This window comes from Mizuhopecten yessoensis, unplaced genomic scaffold, assembly GCF_002113885.1.
Source record: "Mizuhopecten yessoensis strain PY_sf001 unplaced genomic scaffold, ASM211388v2 scaffold1379, whole genome shotgun sequence".
In the NCBI taxonomy this organism is placed as follows: Eukaryota; Metazoa; Mollusca; class Bivalvia; order Pectinida; family Pectinidae; genus Mizuhopecten; species Mizuhopecten yessoensis.
In genome coordinates, this window is record NW_018404017.1 from 1,571,599 (window position 1) to 1,587,681 (window position 16,083).

Sequence of the window (16,083 nt, forward strand, 5' to 3'; positions counted from 1 at the left end):
ACAGAAAAAGTGTCCATTTTTTAATTCAAACTTGCGTAAAGCTGTATATAGAGACATATGCTTTTTAACAAATATATTGGTTGCAGATTAGACTCAAATTTGGAAGCATGTTGTAACCATAGAAATTATGTGTCTAAATTACGTAAACAATCTATGCGCAATTATTGTTTTCAAACGCTGTGCAGGTGGTCCCAAAAGAGTTCTGGCCCACCATTAAACCATTTGTATCAAATAAGATGCAATACTGTACTTTTAAAGGAAGATGAGGACATCATCAGTTATCAAACAGAGGTCAGTAATGTTTTTAATAATTGTTATGTTAATGTTGCTTCTGATATTGGTACAGAAGATTCTTCTGATGAAACTATTTTAAAAGATATAAAGGCACACAATAATGATGAGTCAAAATTTTGTGTTAAAGGCTATCTCTAAGGTGAAGGCGAAGAAGGTCACCGTTATCGATGGTATATCTTCAAAACTCCCTAGAGCCTGTTGTACAGACATCAGTGTGCCTATGAGCGATATGATTAACCACTGTTTTGATAAATCAGAGTTCCCTTGTAGGCTAAAGAAGGCACTGGTAATTCCTGGGTTTCTTTTAAAGACAAAATATATTTTAGAAAAAAATGAAGCCTTCCGACCAGGATTTGGGTGTCTACCACCCTGTTGCGACTTGTTGAGGATTGGCGTAAAGCCCTGGACAACCATGAGTATGTCACCGCCATACTGATGGACCTCTCCAAGGCTTTTGACTGTGCTCCCCAAAACTTGTTGGTCGGGAAGCTGGAGGCCTATGGCCTGAGCAAAGCCTCAGTTAACATGGTGTCCAGCTACCTGAGCAGCAGGTAAAAATTGGCTCCAAATGCGGTGACTGGCTGGAAGTGCTAAAGAGGGTACCACAGGGATCTATTTTAGGACCCTTTCTTTTTAATGTATTTTTAAACGACATGTTTTTATAAGTGATATCATGTAAATTGTATAATTATGCAGACGGCAACACTGTCAGTGACTCAAATATAGACCCAGATGTTTTAAAACATAAAATTGAAAATGACTGTCAAAAATTAATACACTGGTTTAAATTAAACCAGATGAAAGCAAACCCTGATGAATTCCAGACCATTTGTATAGAGAAACGTTTGTTAGATGCTATACAGTCTTTTAATGTTGGTGAAACAGATATTGTCCCTGACAGTGTTGTCAAACTTTTAGGTGTGAACTTTGATTCAATTTTAAACTTTGAAGCTCATATCTCTGAAATTTGTAGGAAAGCTTCAAGGCAATTGTCCATTTTAAAGCGAATTGGGAGTTTTTTAAATTACAAGGTAGACTTGTAATTTGTAATTCTTTAAGGGTTATTAATAATGATCACAACTCATCCTTCAGGCACTTACTCAGTATTACCAACAACGATAGGCTACATGTAAGGCGTGTGAGGGATATGGGTTGTGAGGTTTTTATATATGAATATATATTCATACCCTTATAAATATTTATATGTCTAATTATGACTTCAGGAAAGAAAATACAAAGCTGCCCAGGGTCAACACTGTGAAGTATGGACATAAATCGTTTGTTTTAGAGGCTGCCTAGGTGTGGAACAGTCTCCCAAATGATTTCCGAAAAGTTGAACAACTTCAAAAAATTCATGAGGCTGGTCCATTCCTAGGATGGCCCCATCTGCATTTGAAAAATCTGCAAAGAGTGATACTTCATACTGTGCACTGGCTACCTCTGCCACCAGACATTTTGGATTGTGTGATACTATTATTGTCTTATTTCATTTCGTATATGTTTTAATTCTATTCTATATTTTTGCAGCATCTTATTCGTATTTTAATTCCATACATTTTAAACTGTAAATCTTTACAAAACTTGACAAATTTTGTTAATTGATATTGGTATCATTTTTCTAATTTCACACTATATAAGTGTATATTCTGTCAATTTGTATATTTTGCTATATCATCATTGTATGTATATTCCACTTCATAGTGCTTTAATCCTTAGTCCTAAGTAAATCTTATGTTATATACAAGCATTCATTCACTATTGACTATGTCTTTTATTTACTTATTCTGAATACTACTCATCTGTGATATTAGCACTATTTTTATATGTTTATTGTTTCAAAAGGGTCATATCCCGGTGGCCTTTGAAGGCAGAGGACTCCCAGAGAAACCTGGATTATGATACTTTCTTTTTTCTGTGACAATTATAACTGCTTTTTATTATACATGTGATTATCTCCCTTAACGTGTAATATTATTTGTTATTGATTTTTTACATATGTTTGTCGCAATAATAGCTCTCAAGAGATAATGTTCCTTGTTTACCTGTATGCGACGTTAAAGTTTCTTTTATCTTGCTCTGGAAGATACTTTGCGACATTTCTAAGGCTTCCGATCAAGTTTGGTAAAAAGATGTGACGGCTAAGTTTAAATTCTATGGAATTACTAGTGAATTGTATATTGTATTTGTTAATTTGAACTACCCACAGCACAATATAACGGGTAGTGCTTATTATTCTTACCATACATTTGTTTTTATACTTTTTGAACACTTTTATTCATGTAATTACCATGCTAATTTGGTACAAAGGCCACGAAACTGTTATCTTTTAATTAGAAATGCATCCGACTTTCAGAGATATTAGTCCAGAATAAAAATAAATATGTATAAATGCATACTTTTTGATATATCTGAAAGTCGGATGCATGTCTTAATAAAAAAACAACAGTTCAGTAGTTGTGAGACTTTTGTGCTACAAACACTAATTATGAATAAAAAGTGTTGATGAAGAAAATTTCTCCCCCTCTCCACCGCTTATTTCGACTTCCTCCCATCCACCCGATTCTTTCGACCCTCATTTATTGAAATTTGGTAACGATACCTGTAAATACAATTTAGTAAGTTCATTGTATGGTTCTAATATGTATTCAGGCACATAAAAGGAAGAATTGTTGACATAATTAATCCAATATATAACAAGGTCACAGTGACCTACTTGTACAACTATGTGCTACTATTTTCGGCCATTGTATTATTTGCAGCTTTAGTGTTACACAATAAATCAAAATTATGATGGAACTTTCAAAAATAACATGTAACTTTGTCAAAAAGAGACCATTTGTGAGTATGTGTCCCCCAGTTTACCCAATCATATCTCGGAATGATCCCCAAGCTGACCTTTATTGATGGCATAACCCCAATGTATGTATATACAAAAAAGAAACTTACCAGAAGGCCCAAATTAGTACCCCTCCTTTGTCTCGCACTGCAATTGTTTAATGACGTCAGTAACATTCAAAGTGAGACAGAATTACATTGTTTCGTTTGGGGCAAGTGATTGTTAATGACGTCATTAACAGTAAATTACACATCTTTTCTGTTCTCTAATTATACACGTTGAGACGGCATATCGGGACCCCATTCTAATTTATTGAATCTTATATTACATGGTAATTTCGAACTCTAAATAGAACTGTTTTATTTATTTATTATTTGTTTTGCTTTCATGTTTTATATCCTTTTCAGAGCGGGTAATAATACGTCCGATTGCATTCCATCGCTAAAGATCATGAAAAGACGAACTTTCTGCGGGATGCTATAAAAAATGGACTATCCAGTTGGTATGCATGTTTTTATCTCTATAACTCCATTTTTGTTTTGATCTTTCAAAAGTGCAAACAAATGAAAATTAAAAAAAAAATCAATACATGTAAGTTCCGATTTAAGTCACTATCACTGAAGTTAATGTTTTTTTAGTTTATAACCTTTAACTGCAACCGCTTATAGAAGAAATTAACTCGGTGATGATACTTTGTGTTTATTGTAGAATGATTATCTAGCATATTTTTCATTGACCTTTAGTGAATTTCCGTGATTATGAAATACTGGTAAGGGAAAATTATAGTTGCTGCTGACTCGCTTTGATTTTAAGGAAATAGCACCAATATGTTTCCAAAAAATACAAAAAATAATTTCTTGAGGCCTGAATATCTTACAAAATAGTTAGATGTCGTGCCTTCCCGGGTTGCGAAGCTGATATCTCAAAGACAAATGTTGTTAAACATGCTAAATTTTATATAATAAAATAATAAAAATACATTTTTGAGTGCTACCATCTGATATTTAGAGATGGTCAATCTTTTGTAAATAATTGGCTCTACCATTCATCCTTATTAACAAATTATCACGTCCAACTTGTATTACAAGCTGACAATCCGCCACAACTTGTGTTAATATTGACTCGATGTTATAGCTGGCACTCCGCCACGACATGTGTAACTCTTGACTCGACACAATAGCCGGAAACTGCCACGACTTGTGCTATTATTGACTCGATGTCATAGCTGGCAATCCGCCACGACTTCTGTTATTATTGACTCGATGTTATAGTTGGCACTCCGCCACGACATGTGTAACTATTGACTCGACACAATAGCTGGCAATCCGCCAAGACTTATGTTACTTTTGACTCGATGTTATAGCTGGCAATCAGCCACGACACGTGTAACAATTGACTATCGACACAATAGCTGGCAATCCGACACGACTTGTGTAACTATTGACGCGATGTTATATCTGGCAATCCGCTACGACTTGTGTAACTATTGACACGATGTTATAGCTGGCAATCTGCTTCGGCTTGTGATACAATTGACTCGATGTTATAGCTGGCAATCCACCACGAATTGTGTAACTATTGACTCGACGCAATAGCTGGCCATCCACCACGAATTGTGTAATTATTGACTCAATGTTATAGCTGGCAATCCGCCTCGAATTGTGTAACTATTGACTCGACGCAATAGCTGGCAATCCGCCGCAACTTGTGTTTCTATTGATTCGATGTTATAGCTGTCGATCCGCCACGACTTTTGTTACTATTGATTCGATGTTATATCTGGCAATCCGCCTCGGCTTGTGTTACTATTGACTCGATGTTATAGCTGGCAATCTGCCACGACTTTTATTACTATTAATTCGATGTTATAGCTGTCAATCGTCCACGACTTGTGTTACGATTGATTCGATATTATAGCTGGCAATCCGCCACGACTTTTGTTACTAATGACTCGACGCAATAGCTGGCAATCCACCACGAATTGTGTCATTATTGGCTCAATGTTATAGCTGGCAATCCGCCTCGAATTGTGTAACTATTAACTCGACGCAATAGCTGGCAATCCACCATGAATTGTGTCATTATTGATTCAACGTTATAGCTGGCAATCCGCCACGAATTGTGTCATTATTGATTCAATGTTATAGCTGGCAATCCTCCACGAATTGTGTCATTATTGACTCAATGTTATAGCTGGCAATCCGCCACAACTAGTGTTATTATTGATTCGATTTTATAGCTGGTAATCCGCCACGACTTGTGTTACGATTGATTCGATATTATAGCTGGCAATCCGCCACGACTTTTGTTACTATTGACTCGACGCAATAGCTGGCAATCCACCACGAATTGTGGCATTATTGACTCAATGTTATAGCTTGCAATCCGCCTCGAATTGTGTAACTATTAACTCGACGCAATAGCTGGCAATCCACCACGAATTGTGTCATTATTGACTCAATGTTATAGCTGGCAATCCGCCTCGAATTGTGTAACTATTAACTCGACGCAAAAGCTGGCAATCCGCCACAACTTGTGTTATTATTGATTCGATTTTATAGCTTGTAATCCGCCACGAATTGTGTTACTATTGATTCGATGTTATTGCTGGCAATCCGCCACGACTTCTTTTGTTACTATTGACTCGACGCAATAGCTGGCAATCCACCACGAATTGTGTCATTATTGACTCAATGTTATAGCTCGCAATCCGCCTCGGCTTGTGTTACTATTGACTCGACGCAATAGCTGGCAATCCGCCACTACTTCTGTTACTATTGATTCGGCATAAAAGCTGGAAACCGACACGACTTGTGTTACGATTTATTCGATGTTATAGCTGGCAATCCGGCATGACCTGTGTTACTATTGACTTAATGTTATAGCTCGCAATCCGCCTCGGCTTGTGTTACTATTGACTCGATGTTATAGCTGGCAATCCGCCACGACATGTGTAACTATTGACTCGACACAATAGCTGGCAATCCGCCAAGACTTGTGTTACTTTTGACTCGATGTTACATATACAGACTATTTAATACTTCCTTGTTTTGAACAACATTATAACGAGTTACCACAAAGATGTAAATATGTGTATAACTATGTCAACATACCCAGATCAGGATCAGATCAGCTAGATGCTGATTTCCTTATTAATACATAGTCGTAGTTTCTATTCTTTGATCTGAATGTCAATATCTATCAAAAAAGTGGTAGGAATCCCTACCCAAAGAACGTTTTTCATATACATTTTTCTCCTTGTAACACTTAGTTTCTTAAACAGTATGTTGTAAATTACCCTAAAAATACTTTTACGACTCAGACTTTCTAATCAACATTCTACCTTAAACGAGTGCGAGGCGTGGACGAGTCATACAATTATCGCCAGGTTGTATCTGTATTTCTATATTTTTTTCGAATCACATTATATCGAGTAACAAGAGATCCCGGAGGAATCTTGACATCCACCATTGTACAATGTGTACCATCTTATTAAGTTCTGTCAGTTCGATCTTTTCTCTTATTTTCACCTATCTGTTTGATCGAGTCATGCTAACAATAATTGCACCTTGAGGTAACTGTTGATCTGAACGTCATACTGATGTATATAAAATAAAACCCTTCAAAGTGAAGTTGTCTTTTCACATGCATTGTATTTACTAGTACAGTATTTACAGTATGAAAGAAATTGACTCGATCATTGCAATATGGGGAAGATCTGTTAAGTACTTTCTGTAGCCATTTTGATTCCATGATCACTCTACAAATATAACAAAAAGACGCAACAGAACATACATATTAGGTTTGGAAAATATCCCTCCAGCTGCTTCCGAGAAATAGAGATAACAAACATTAACATTTACCACTGTCAAAATCCAAGACGGTCGTCTGTCGGCTGTTTTGTAAATTTGATCACTCTAAAAAACAATTCACACAATTAAGAACCAGGGTTAGTCTACATATCAAATTTGAGAAAGATACTTCCAGAACTGCATGTGAAATAGCGATAACAAACATTCATTCACAAATTCCAAGATTGCCGTCTGTCAGCCATTTTGTTTATCCAATCAGTCTCATGAAAATAAATTGAATTAAATGCAATGAAAAAATCCGAAGAGTAATTCAATGAATGAGACCATTAAATAACTTTAATTAATTTTCATTTAGAAATTAAATATTACATTTTAAATCAGGAAATGAAAACTTACTATTCAAACCGAAACAAATATTTGTCATCATCCATCCCAGCACTTCACCATTGTAGTCATTTAGTCGTGACGAGTTTCCCCTGTCAGTAGAATGATAACTGTTGCTTACATTAACAATATCTGACTTACGATTGTAGTACATCGTTGATGCTGGACTATTAACGCCGGGTCTATTTTTTATACAAACGTCACACAGGTTCGCATTCACTAACGATAAGACGTTGTGGTGTTCTGTTCTAACATCCAAACACACTCTTACACCCTGAACAATGAAACAGACTATAACGCGAACGATAAACAAAGAAACCGAAAGTAGGACATGACTAAACAAACCCCCACATATACACCCTGCTTGTGATGATGTGTTATCAAGATGAATAGATAAGGGGATGTGTCGCCTTCGCGAGCCAGACACATACTGACTCGCATATCAGAGTGGTCAACTGAACAGGAAGTTAGTAAGGTAGAACCGGCGGGAAATTGAAGCGTGTAATATGTGTTCCGGTTTAAATGTCTTTAGGAGAATCCCCTACATTTCTACCATCAATAAGGTTTATCCTATGTTTGATGATCTTTTACAAAACAAATCCATTGTATTGGTCAGCAGATTTTCTTCGGCGAGCCTAAGTAGTTAAACATGGCTGAAAAACTCAGAATAAAAAACCTAAGGGATGACAAATGGAATTATGTTATTAAACAATTATGATTTTTTGTGATACTAAAACATTTATTTCCGGTCTAAATCTCATTATAAACACTATAAGGAAAGTCAATATTTATATAATAATATATGTAAGAGGTCATTTTTTCAGTTATGCAAACATCATGGTCATATCCATTTAGCAAACTCTGTTCAATGTAGATGCTGCTAATGCTGCTGTTGTCCAAGGCAGTCTGGAGAAACTAAAGGACCTCATTAAGAGTGGTTGTCCAGTTGACAGACAAGATAGTTTTGGAGAAACTCCTTTGATGGAAAGTATTATGAATGGTCATCAACATATAGCCGAGTATCTACTAGGCAAGGTATCGCCTTGTTCCTTTGGGTTGAGGAATCATAAAAATAGATGGAATGCTCTTCATCTCATGGCAAAGTATGGCCGTTCTTGGCTTGATATATGGCACAAGATAGAGCAGATTGCACCGGAATGTTTACATCATAAGGACAAGGAAGGTCTAACACCTACGCAATTACTTCAGCAGCTGTCTACGAAGAGTGAGGGGTATAAAACACTTTACAAAGGTAAAGAGGATTTGATTTCTACTCAATCTGTAAATTAGGCAACACGTAAAGTGCGTAGTGTAGACCATTATCATCTAATAAACACACTTGGTTCAAACACAATCACGACATTGCTTTTAAATTCTATTACATATTCCCAGGTTTTTTTTCGAACAGCTGATTGCTCGAGTAAATACTCACCAGAAAACAACAAAGATAACAACGAAGTGTCGATAAAACTGTTTTTCGACTAACAAAGGAGAAATATTCTAAATGAAACATATCAACTACTTCAGTTCCCTTGTTGTTTATAAAATATTATTTACAAATTACACTAGCTGGCCAATTGTTATAAAAAAAAAACGTCATGGGTTTTCGCAAGTGTATTGACTTCCTTGCTTGTTTCTTCTTAAACATACGGCTGGCAGTATTATATATGTTGATTCATTACTCTTAGTTAGGCATCAATTTTTTAGTAGTTCTGTATTTCAGCAAGAAGCAACGTCCAAACGACATAGTTGTTTCATTAATCTAATAATTATAAGAATGTATGTGATCTTACATAAGCTTTACTGAGATGTTGCCATTGCAGTCCATTAGTATATAAACATATTTTTAATGCATACATTTTTTACGAAGATGAAACGTTTTAATAAAAGTGATGTTTGATCGATAAATACTTGTAATTGCGCGTTTCTTTTATAGATTGTGTTGCCGTTGATGTCAGTAAATTAATTGAAACAGGGGATCTTCAACAGCTCAAAACTCTTCACGGAGAAGGACGGACATTTACGACAGAAAACGCAAGCCGGCAGGATTGTCTTATGAGTGCAATTACACTTCAAAAGGGAGACATTGCACTGTTCCTTGCGAAAAATTTATCTCGGAAATCTTTAAAGGTAAAAGACATTAATAATAACAACTCTCTTCATTGCATGGCTGTGTGGGGGCGTCCATGGTACGAAGTCTGGCGGATACTATCTCAGAAATGTCCAATGTTTTTGTCCGAAGAAAATGATGATCAGATGACGCCGGTCGCCTTGGTGATCAGGAACCGAGAGAAAAGTATTGGACACAAAAAGTTGCTCGAGTATGCAATGAAGAAAGGTGAACTAAAATTTAATCAATTATATTGAATATATTCTATTGCATCTTGTTCAGTTCATCAATAAGAATTTGAATAAATTACCACAAATGAATTTAATTGCTCATTTGGTTATCAGTGCTTATTTGTACATCATCATGTCATTGAAATTGGTGATCTTTACCTCTTTGCTTAATAACATTAGCTAATGTTTGCATGTTGATATTATTGCTATTGTACTGTTTCGAATGTCTTTATTCAATGTAAACAAAAAACCCGTAGAGAGTAGAAACCTACAATACAAACAAAAGGTATTTGAGGATCTAATAAAATGGACAATATCCCATTATTTATATGATATAAGTCTCACTAAATCTGATTACCCTGTAAACAATAACCTAAATAACAGACGTAATCTCCATGTGCGTTACATGCTTACATTAATATTGATATTAACACTATAGCTCACTTGGAAAACAGTATACGTTTAAAACAATATGTGTCAAAAAGATCATGTGCAAAATCATGCTATGGACTATTACCCCATAAATCAGCAGCAGTGAGTCCTTTCGCACGAGGAAGGGTTTCACCGGAAACTCATAACAAGAACATAAATGATGTAGGCCTCTCGTGCCAGTCAGAATTATAAAGGTTTAGCAACACCAAAGGTCAATGTTACGTTACAGCTATTGTTTAATACATGTATTTTCTCATTTTGCCTTATTTATTATGCTACAGGTGATACGGAAAAAGTCCCGTTAAAGACGGAACATGTCCACAAGGAAGGTATTTATTGTCTTTTCGATGTTTCAAGATAAATCGTATTCAAACAGAAAAAGGAGATAGACGCCAAATAGGAGACACATCACTGTTGTATGTTATGACTAACATTTTTCAAATGCATGTAACCATTTATTCCGTGCCTTCATTTCACCCTTTCCTGCACGGTACAAGGCTTTTCATTAGTCCTATGATGTATTTTGAAACTGGCTGGTATTTATTGCATGTTCAGCGTTAGATTTGTATTATGAAATAAGACCAACAACTGTGTATTAAAATCATGTTATGATGCTTTATTTGATTTAAATATCGGAAAACTAAATTGTTTATCAAACTCGATTATCAAGTTAAATGATATGTGTAGAATTGGTTTTAACCATATTTGGATATCTCAAAATGTACAAAATGAAAGGCAGTTTTTTAATGGTATTCTCAACGCTTGCATGATATATTTATTCAAGAATGAATAACGTTGTGCAATTGATAACTCTTCTTAATGTGTCTTATAAAAATATCTTGCTGATAAATTTCAATTCAATTTTACTTAACAAAACTCCTTAATCCAGTATCAAAAAATTACTGAGTAAATATTGCCCAGGGTTGTAGGATAGGGAAATTCCACCCGAAGGGTTTTCAAATTTGGCGTTTTTTTCCAAATTTGAAAATCCCGAGGGTGAATTTTTCCCTATCCTTCACCTTTGGGCATGAAAGAGTATTTTTCTCTCATTCCAACCACCAGAATAAGCTCAGAAACCACAAAAATGCGTTTGGACTGGCCACCATTTTGAGAATATCCATTTTTCTTTTTAGTTTTTTAGACGAAAACGAATCCGTCAGCAAGATTTAGAATACCCCATATTTGCAAACATTTTTTGCGCAGAAAAATTGATCACCTCTTTCTTACGTTTACGGTAAATAAGGTGAACTTAAATTTAATCAATTATATTGAATATATTCTTTTGCATCTTGTTCAGTTTATCAATAATAATTTGGATAAATTACCACAAATGAATGTAATTGCTCATTTGGTTATCAGTGCTTATTTGTACATCATCATGTCATTGAAATTGGTGACCTTTACCTCTTTGTTTGATAACATTAGCTATTCTTTTGCTTCCTGTAGCCATTTTGATTCCATGATCACTCTACAAATATAACAAAAAGACGCAACAGAACCTATATATTAGGTTTGAAAAATATCCCTCCAGCTGCTTCCGAGAAATAGAGATAACAAACATTAACATTCACCACTGTCAAAATCCAAGACGGTCGTCTGTCGGCTGTTTTGTAAATTTGATCACCCTAAAAAACAATTCACACAATTAAGAACCAAGGGTAGTCTACATATCAAATTTGAGAAAGATACTTCCAGAACTGCATGTGAATATCGATAACAAACATTCATTCACAAATTCCAAGATTGCCGTCTGTCAGCCATTTTGTTTATCTAATCAGTCTCATGAAAATAAATTGAATTAAATGCAATGAAAAAATCCTAAGAGTAATTCAATGAATGAGACCATTAAACAACTTTAATTAATTTTCATTTAGAAATTAAATATTACATTTTAAATCAGGAAATGAAAACTTACTATTCAAACCGAAACAAATATTTGTCATCATCCATCCCAGCACTTCACCATTGTAGTCATTTAGTCGTGACGAGTTTCCCCTGTCAGTAGAATGATAACTGTTGCTTACATTAACAATATCTGACTTACGATTACACCTACGCTTTGTTATACACTAGCAAATGATGATGTAGATGAGAGTCGTACATTGAAGTACATCGTTGATGCTGGACTATTAACGCCGGGTCTATTTTTTATACAAACGTCACACAGGTTCGCATTCACTAACGATAAGACGTTGTGGTGTTCTGTTCTAACATTCAAACACACTCTTACACCCTGAACAATGAAACAGACTATAACGCGAACGATAAACAAAGAAACCGAAAGTAGGACATGACTAAACAAACCCCCACATATACACTCTGCTTGTGATGATGTGTTATCAAGATGAATAGATAAGGGGATGTGTCGCCTTCGCGAGCCAGACACATACTGACTCGCATATCAGGGTGGTCAGCTGAACAGGAAGTTAGTAAGGTAGAACCGGCGGGAAATTGAAGCGTGTAATATGTGTTCCGGTTTAAATGTCTTTAGGAGAATCCCCTACATTTCTACCATCAATAAGGTTTATCCTATGTTTGATGATCTTTTACAAAACAAATCCATTGTATTGGTCAGCAGATTTTCTTCGGCGAGCCTAAGTAGTTAAACATGGCTGAAAAACTCAGAATAAAAAACCTAAGGGATGACAAATGGAATTATGTTCTTAAACAATTATGAATTTGTGTGATACTAAAACATATTTTTCCGGTCTAAATCTCATTATAAACACTATAAGGAAAGTCAATATTTATATAATAATATATGTTAGAGGTCATTTTTTCGGTTATGCAAACATCATGGTCATATCCATTTAGCAAACTCTGTTTAATGTAGATGCTGCTAATGCTGCTGTTGTCCAAGGCAGTCTGGAGAAACTAAAGGACCTCATTAAGAGTGGTTGTCCAGTTGACAGACAAGATAGTTTTGGAGAAACTCCTTTGATGGAAAGTATTATGAATGGTCATCAACATATAGCCGAGTATCTACTAGGCAAGGTATCGCCTTATTCCTTTGGGTTGAGGAATCATAAAAATAGATGGAATGCTCTTCATCTCATGGCAAAGTATGGCCGTCCTTGGCTTGATATATGGCACAAGATAGAGCAGATTGCACCGGAATGTTTACATCATAAGGACAAGGAAGGTCTAACACCTACGCAATTACTTCAGCAGCTGGCTACGAAGAGTGAGGGGCATAAAACACTTTACAAAGGTAAAGAGGATTTGATTTCTACTAAATCTGTAAATTAGCCAACACTTAAAGTGCGTAGTGTAGACCATTATCATCTAATACACACACTTGGTTCAAACATGTTGATATTATTGCTATTGTTTAATACATGTATTTTCTCATTTTGCCTTATTTATTATGCTACAGGTGATACGGAAATAGTCCCGTTAAAGCCGGAACATGTCCACAAGGAAGGTATTTATTGTCTTTTCGATGTTTCAAGATAAATCGTATTCAAACAGAAAAAGGAGATAGACGCCAAATAGGAGACACATCACTGTTGTATGTTATGACTAACATTTTTCAAATGCATGTAACCATTTATTCCGTGCCTTCATTTCACCCTTTCCTACACGGTACAAGGCTTTTCATTAGTCCTATGATGCATTTTGAAACTGGCTGGTATTTATTGCATGTTCAGCGTAAGATTTGTATTATGAAATAAGACAAACAATTGTGTATTAAAATCATGTTATGATGCTTTATTTGATTTAAATATCGGAAAACTAAATTGTTTAACAAACTTGATTGTCAAGTTAAAATGATTTGTGTAGAATTGGTTTTAACCATATTTGGATATCTCAAAATGTACAAAATAAAAGGCAGTTTTTTAATGGTATTCTCAACGCTTGCATGATATACTTATTCAAGAATGAATTAAGTTATGCAATTGATAAATCTTCTAAATGTGACTTATAAAAATATCTTGCTGATAAATTTCAATTCAATTTTACTTAACAAAACTCCTTAATTCTAGTATCACACAATTACTGAGTAAATATTGCCCAGGGGTGTAGGATAGGGAAATTCCACCCGAGGGGTTTTCAAATTTGGAAAAACCAGAGGCTTTGCCGAGCGTTTTTTCCAAATTTGAAAATCCCGAGGGTGAATTTTTCCCTATCCTTCACCCTTGGGCATGAAAGAGTATTTTCCTCTCATTCCAACCACCAGAATAAGCTCAGAAATTACGAAAATGCGTTTGGATTGGCCACCATTTTGAAAATATCAATTTTTCATTTGAGCTTTTTAGACGAAAACGAATCCATCAGCCGGATTAAGAATACCCCATATTTGCAAACATTTTTGCGCAGAAAAATTGATCACCTTTTTCTAACGTTTACGGTAAATAAGGTGAACCTAATTTAATCAATTATATTTAATACATTTTTTGCATCTTCTTCAGTTTATCATTAAAAGTTTGGATGAATTACCACAAATGAATTTAATGGTAGCGACAATTATCAAAATAACAACTAAGTAATAGACTTTGGAAGTATAATGTCACGTATTGAGTTCGATAGATTTACACCCATTTCATCCTTCATATTTTTTTTTTTATTTTTTTTTTTAGAGAGACACCAAAGAAAGGAAAGAGTAGGTAAGAGCGATTAAGGAAGAACAGACCCTAAGTATTGCAATGGCGGTGGCAGATCAATTATGGTCTCCTAAAAGTCTTATTTCTCGAAGTCACCGAAGAATATAAGGCTCTTTCATGCCCAGGGGTGTAGGATAGGGAAATTCCACCCGAGGTGTTTTCAAATTTCGAGGCTTTGGCGAGCGTTTTGCCAAATTTGAAAATCCCGAGGATGAAATTTCCCTATCCTACACCAATGGGCATGAAAGAGTATTTTTCTCTCATTTCAACCACCAGAATAAGCTCAGAAACCACAAAATGCGTTTGGACTGGCCACCATTTTGAGAATATCAATTTTTCATTTAGCTTCTTAGACGAAAACGAATCCATCAGCCGGATTAAGAATACCCAATATTTGCAAACATTGTTTGCGCAGAAAAAATGATCACCTCTTTCTTACGTTTACGGTAAATAAGGTGAACCTAATTTAATCAATTATATTGAATACATTTTTTGGCATCTTGTTCAGTTTATCAATAAAAGTTTGGATGAATTACCACAAGTGAATTTAATGGTAGCGACAATTATCAAAATGACAACTAAGTAATAGACTTTGGAAGTATAATGTCACTTATTGCGTTCGATAGATTTACACCCATTTACGTACTCATGTAACTGTATATGTTTTTGTCTATGAATACAAAATAAAAATAAAATAAAAAATGTACACGCATTTCATCCTTCATATTTATTTATTTTTTTAGAGAGACACCACAGAATGGAAAGAGTAGGTAAGAGCGATAAAAGAAGAACAGACCCTAAGTATTGCAATGGCGGTGGCAGATCAATTATGGTCTCCTAAAGGTTTTATTTGTAGAAGTCACCGAAGAATATAATACTCTTTCATGCCCAGGGGTGTAGGATAGGGAAATTCCAACCGAGGTGTTTTCAAATTTTGAGGCTTTGCCGAGCGTTTTGCCAAATTTGAAAATCCCGAGTATTTTTCTCTCATTTCAACCACCAGAATAAGCTCAGAAACCACAAAATGCGTTTGGACTGGCCACCATTTTGAGAATATCAATTTTTCATTTAGCTTTTTAGACGAAAAACGAATCCGCCAGCCAGATTTAGAATACCCCAAACTTGTAAACATTGTTAGCGCAAAAAAAATTGATCACCTCTTTCTAACGTTTACGGTAAACATATTGCAAAAGGTTTAGTTTCATCACGTCGCATTGTCCACATTGCAGCATCGGCGATTTCAAAATTCGTGCCGTCACGTCATTGTTGAGCCATTGTGACATCACGTCACGTGAAATTGGGTGTAAGATAGAAGTTTCCTACATCCTTTTCTTACCCTGGACAACTCTATCTTACACACAAGTATATGAGACAAAACTAT

General features: G+C 35.3%; 1 protein-coding gene across 1 annotated transcript in view; it reads left to right on the forward strand.

Moving 5' to 3' along the window:
* The first annotated feature begins 262 nt into the window (after positions 1 to 262).
* LOC110460584 overlaps positions 263 to 16,083 on the forward strand; it is a 30,413-nt gene continuing 14,592 nt past the window's right edge. Inside the window, exons 1-10 of the mRNA XM_021513573.1 lie at positions 263 to 291; positions 645 to 845; positions 3,538 to 3,542; positions 8,201 to 8,578; positions 9,263 to 9,664; positions 10,380 to 10,427; positions 12,932 to 13,309; positions 13,475 to 13,522; positions 14,679 to 14,705; positions 15,446 to 15,472. Of these exons, the coding sequence (XP_021369248.1) occupies positions 263 to 291; positions 645 to 845; positions 3,538 to 3,542; positions 8,201 to 8,578; positions 9,263 to 9,664; positions 10,380 to 10,427; positions 12,932 to 13,309; positions 13,475 to 13,522; positions 14,679 to 14,705; positions 15,446 to 15,472 (1,543 nt within the window). The remainder of the gene's footprint in view (positions 292 to 644; positions 846 to 3,537; positions 3,543 to 8,200; positions 8,579 to 9,262; positions 9,665 to 10,379; positions 10,428 to 12,931; positions 13,310 to 13,474; positions 13,523 to 14,678; positions 14,706 to 15,445; positions 15,473 to 16,083) is intronic.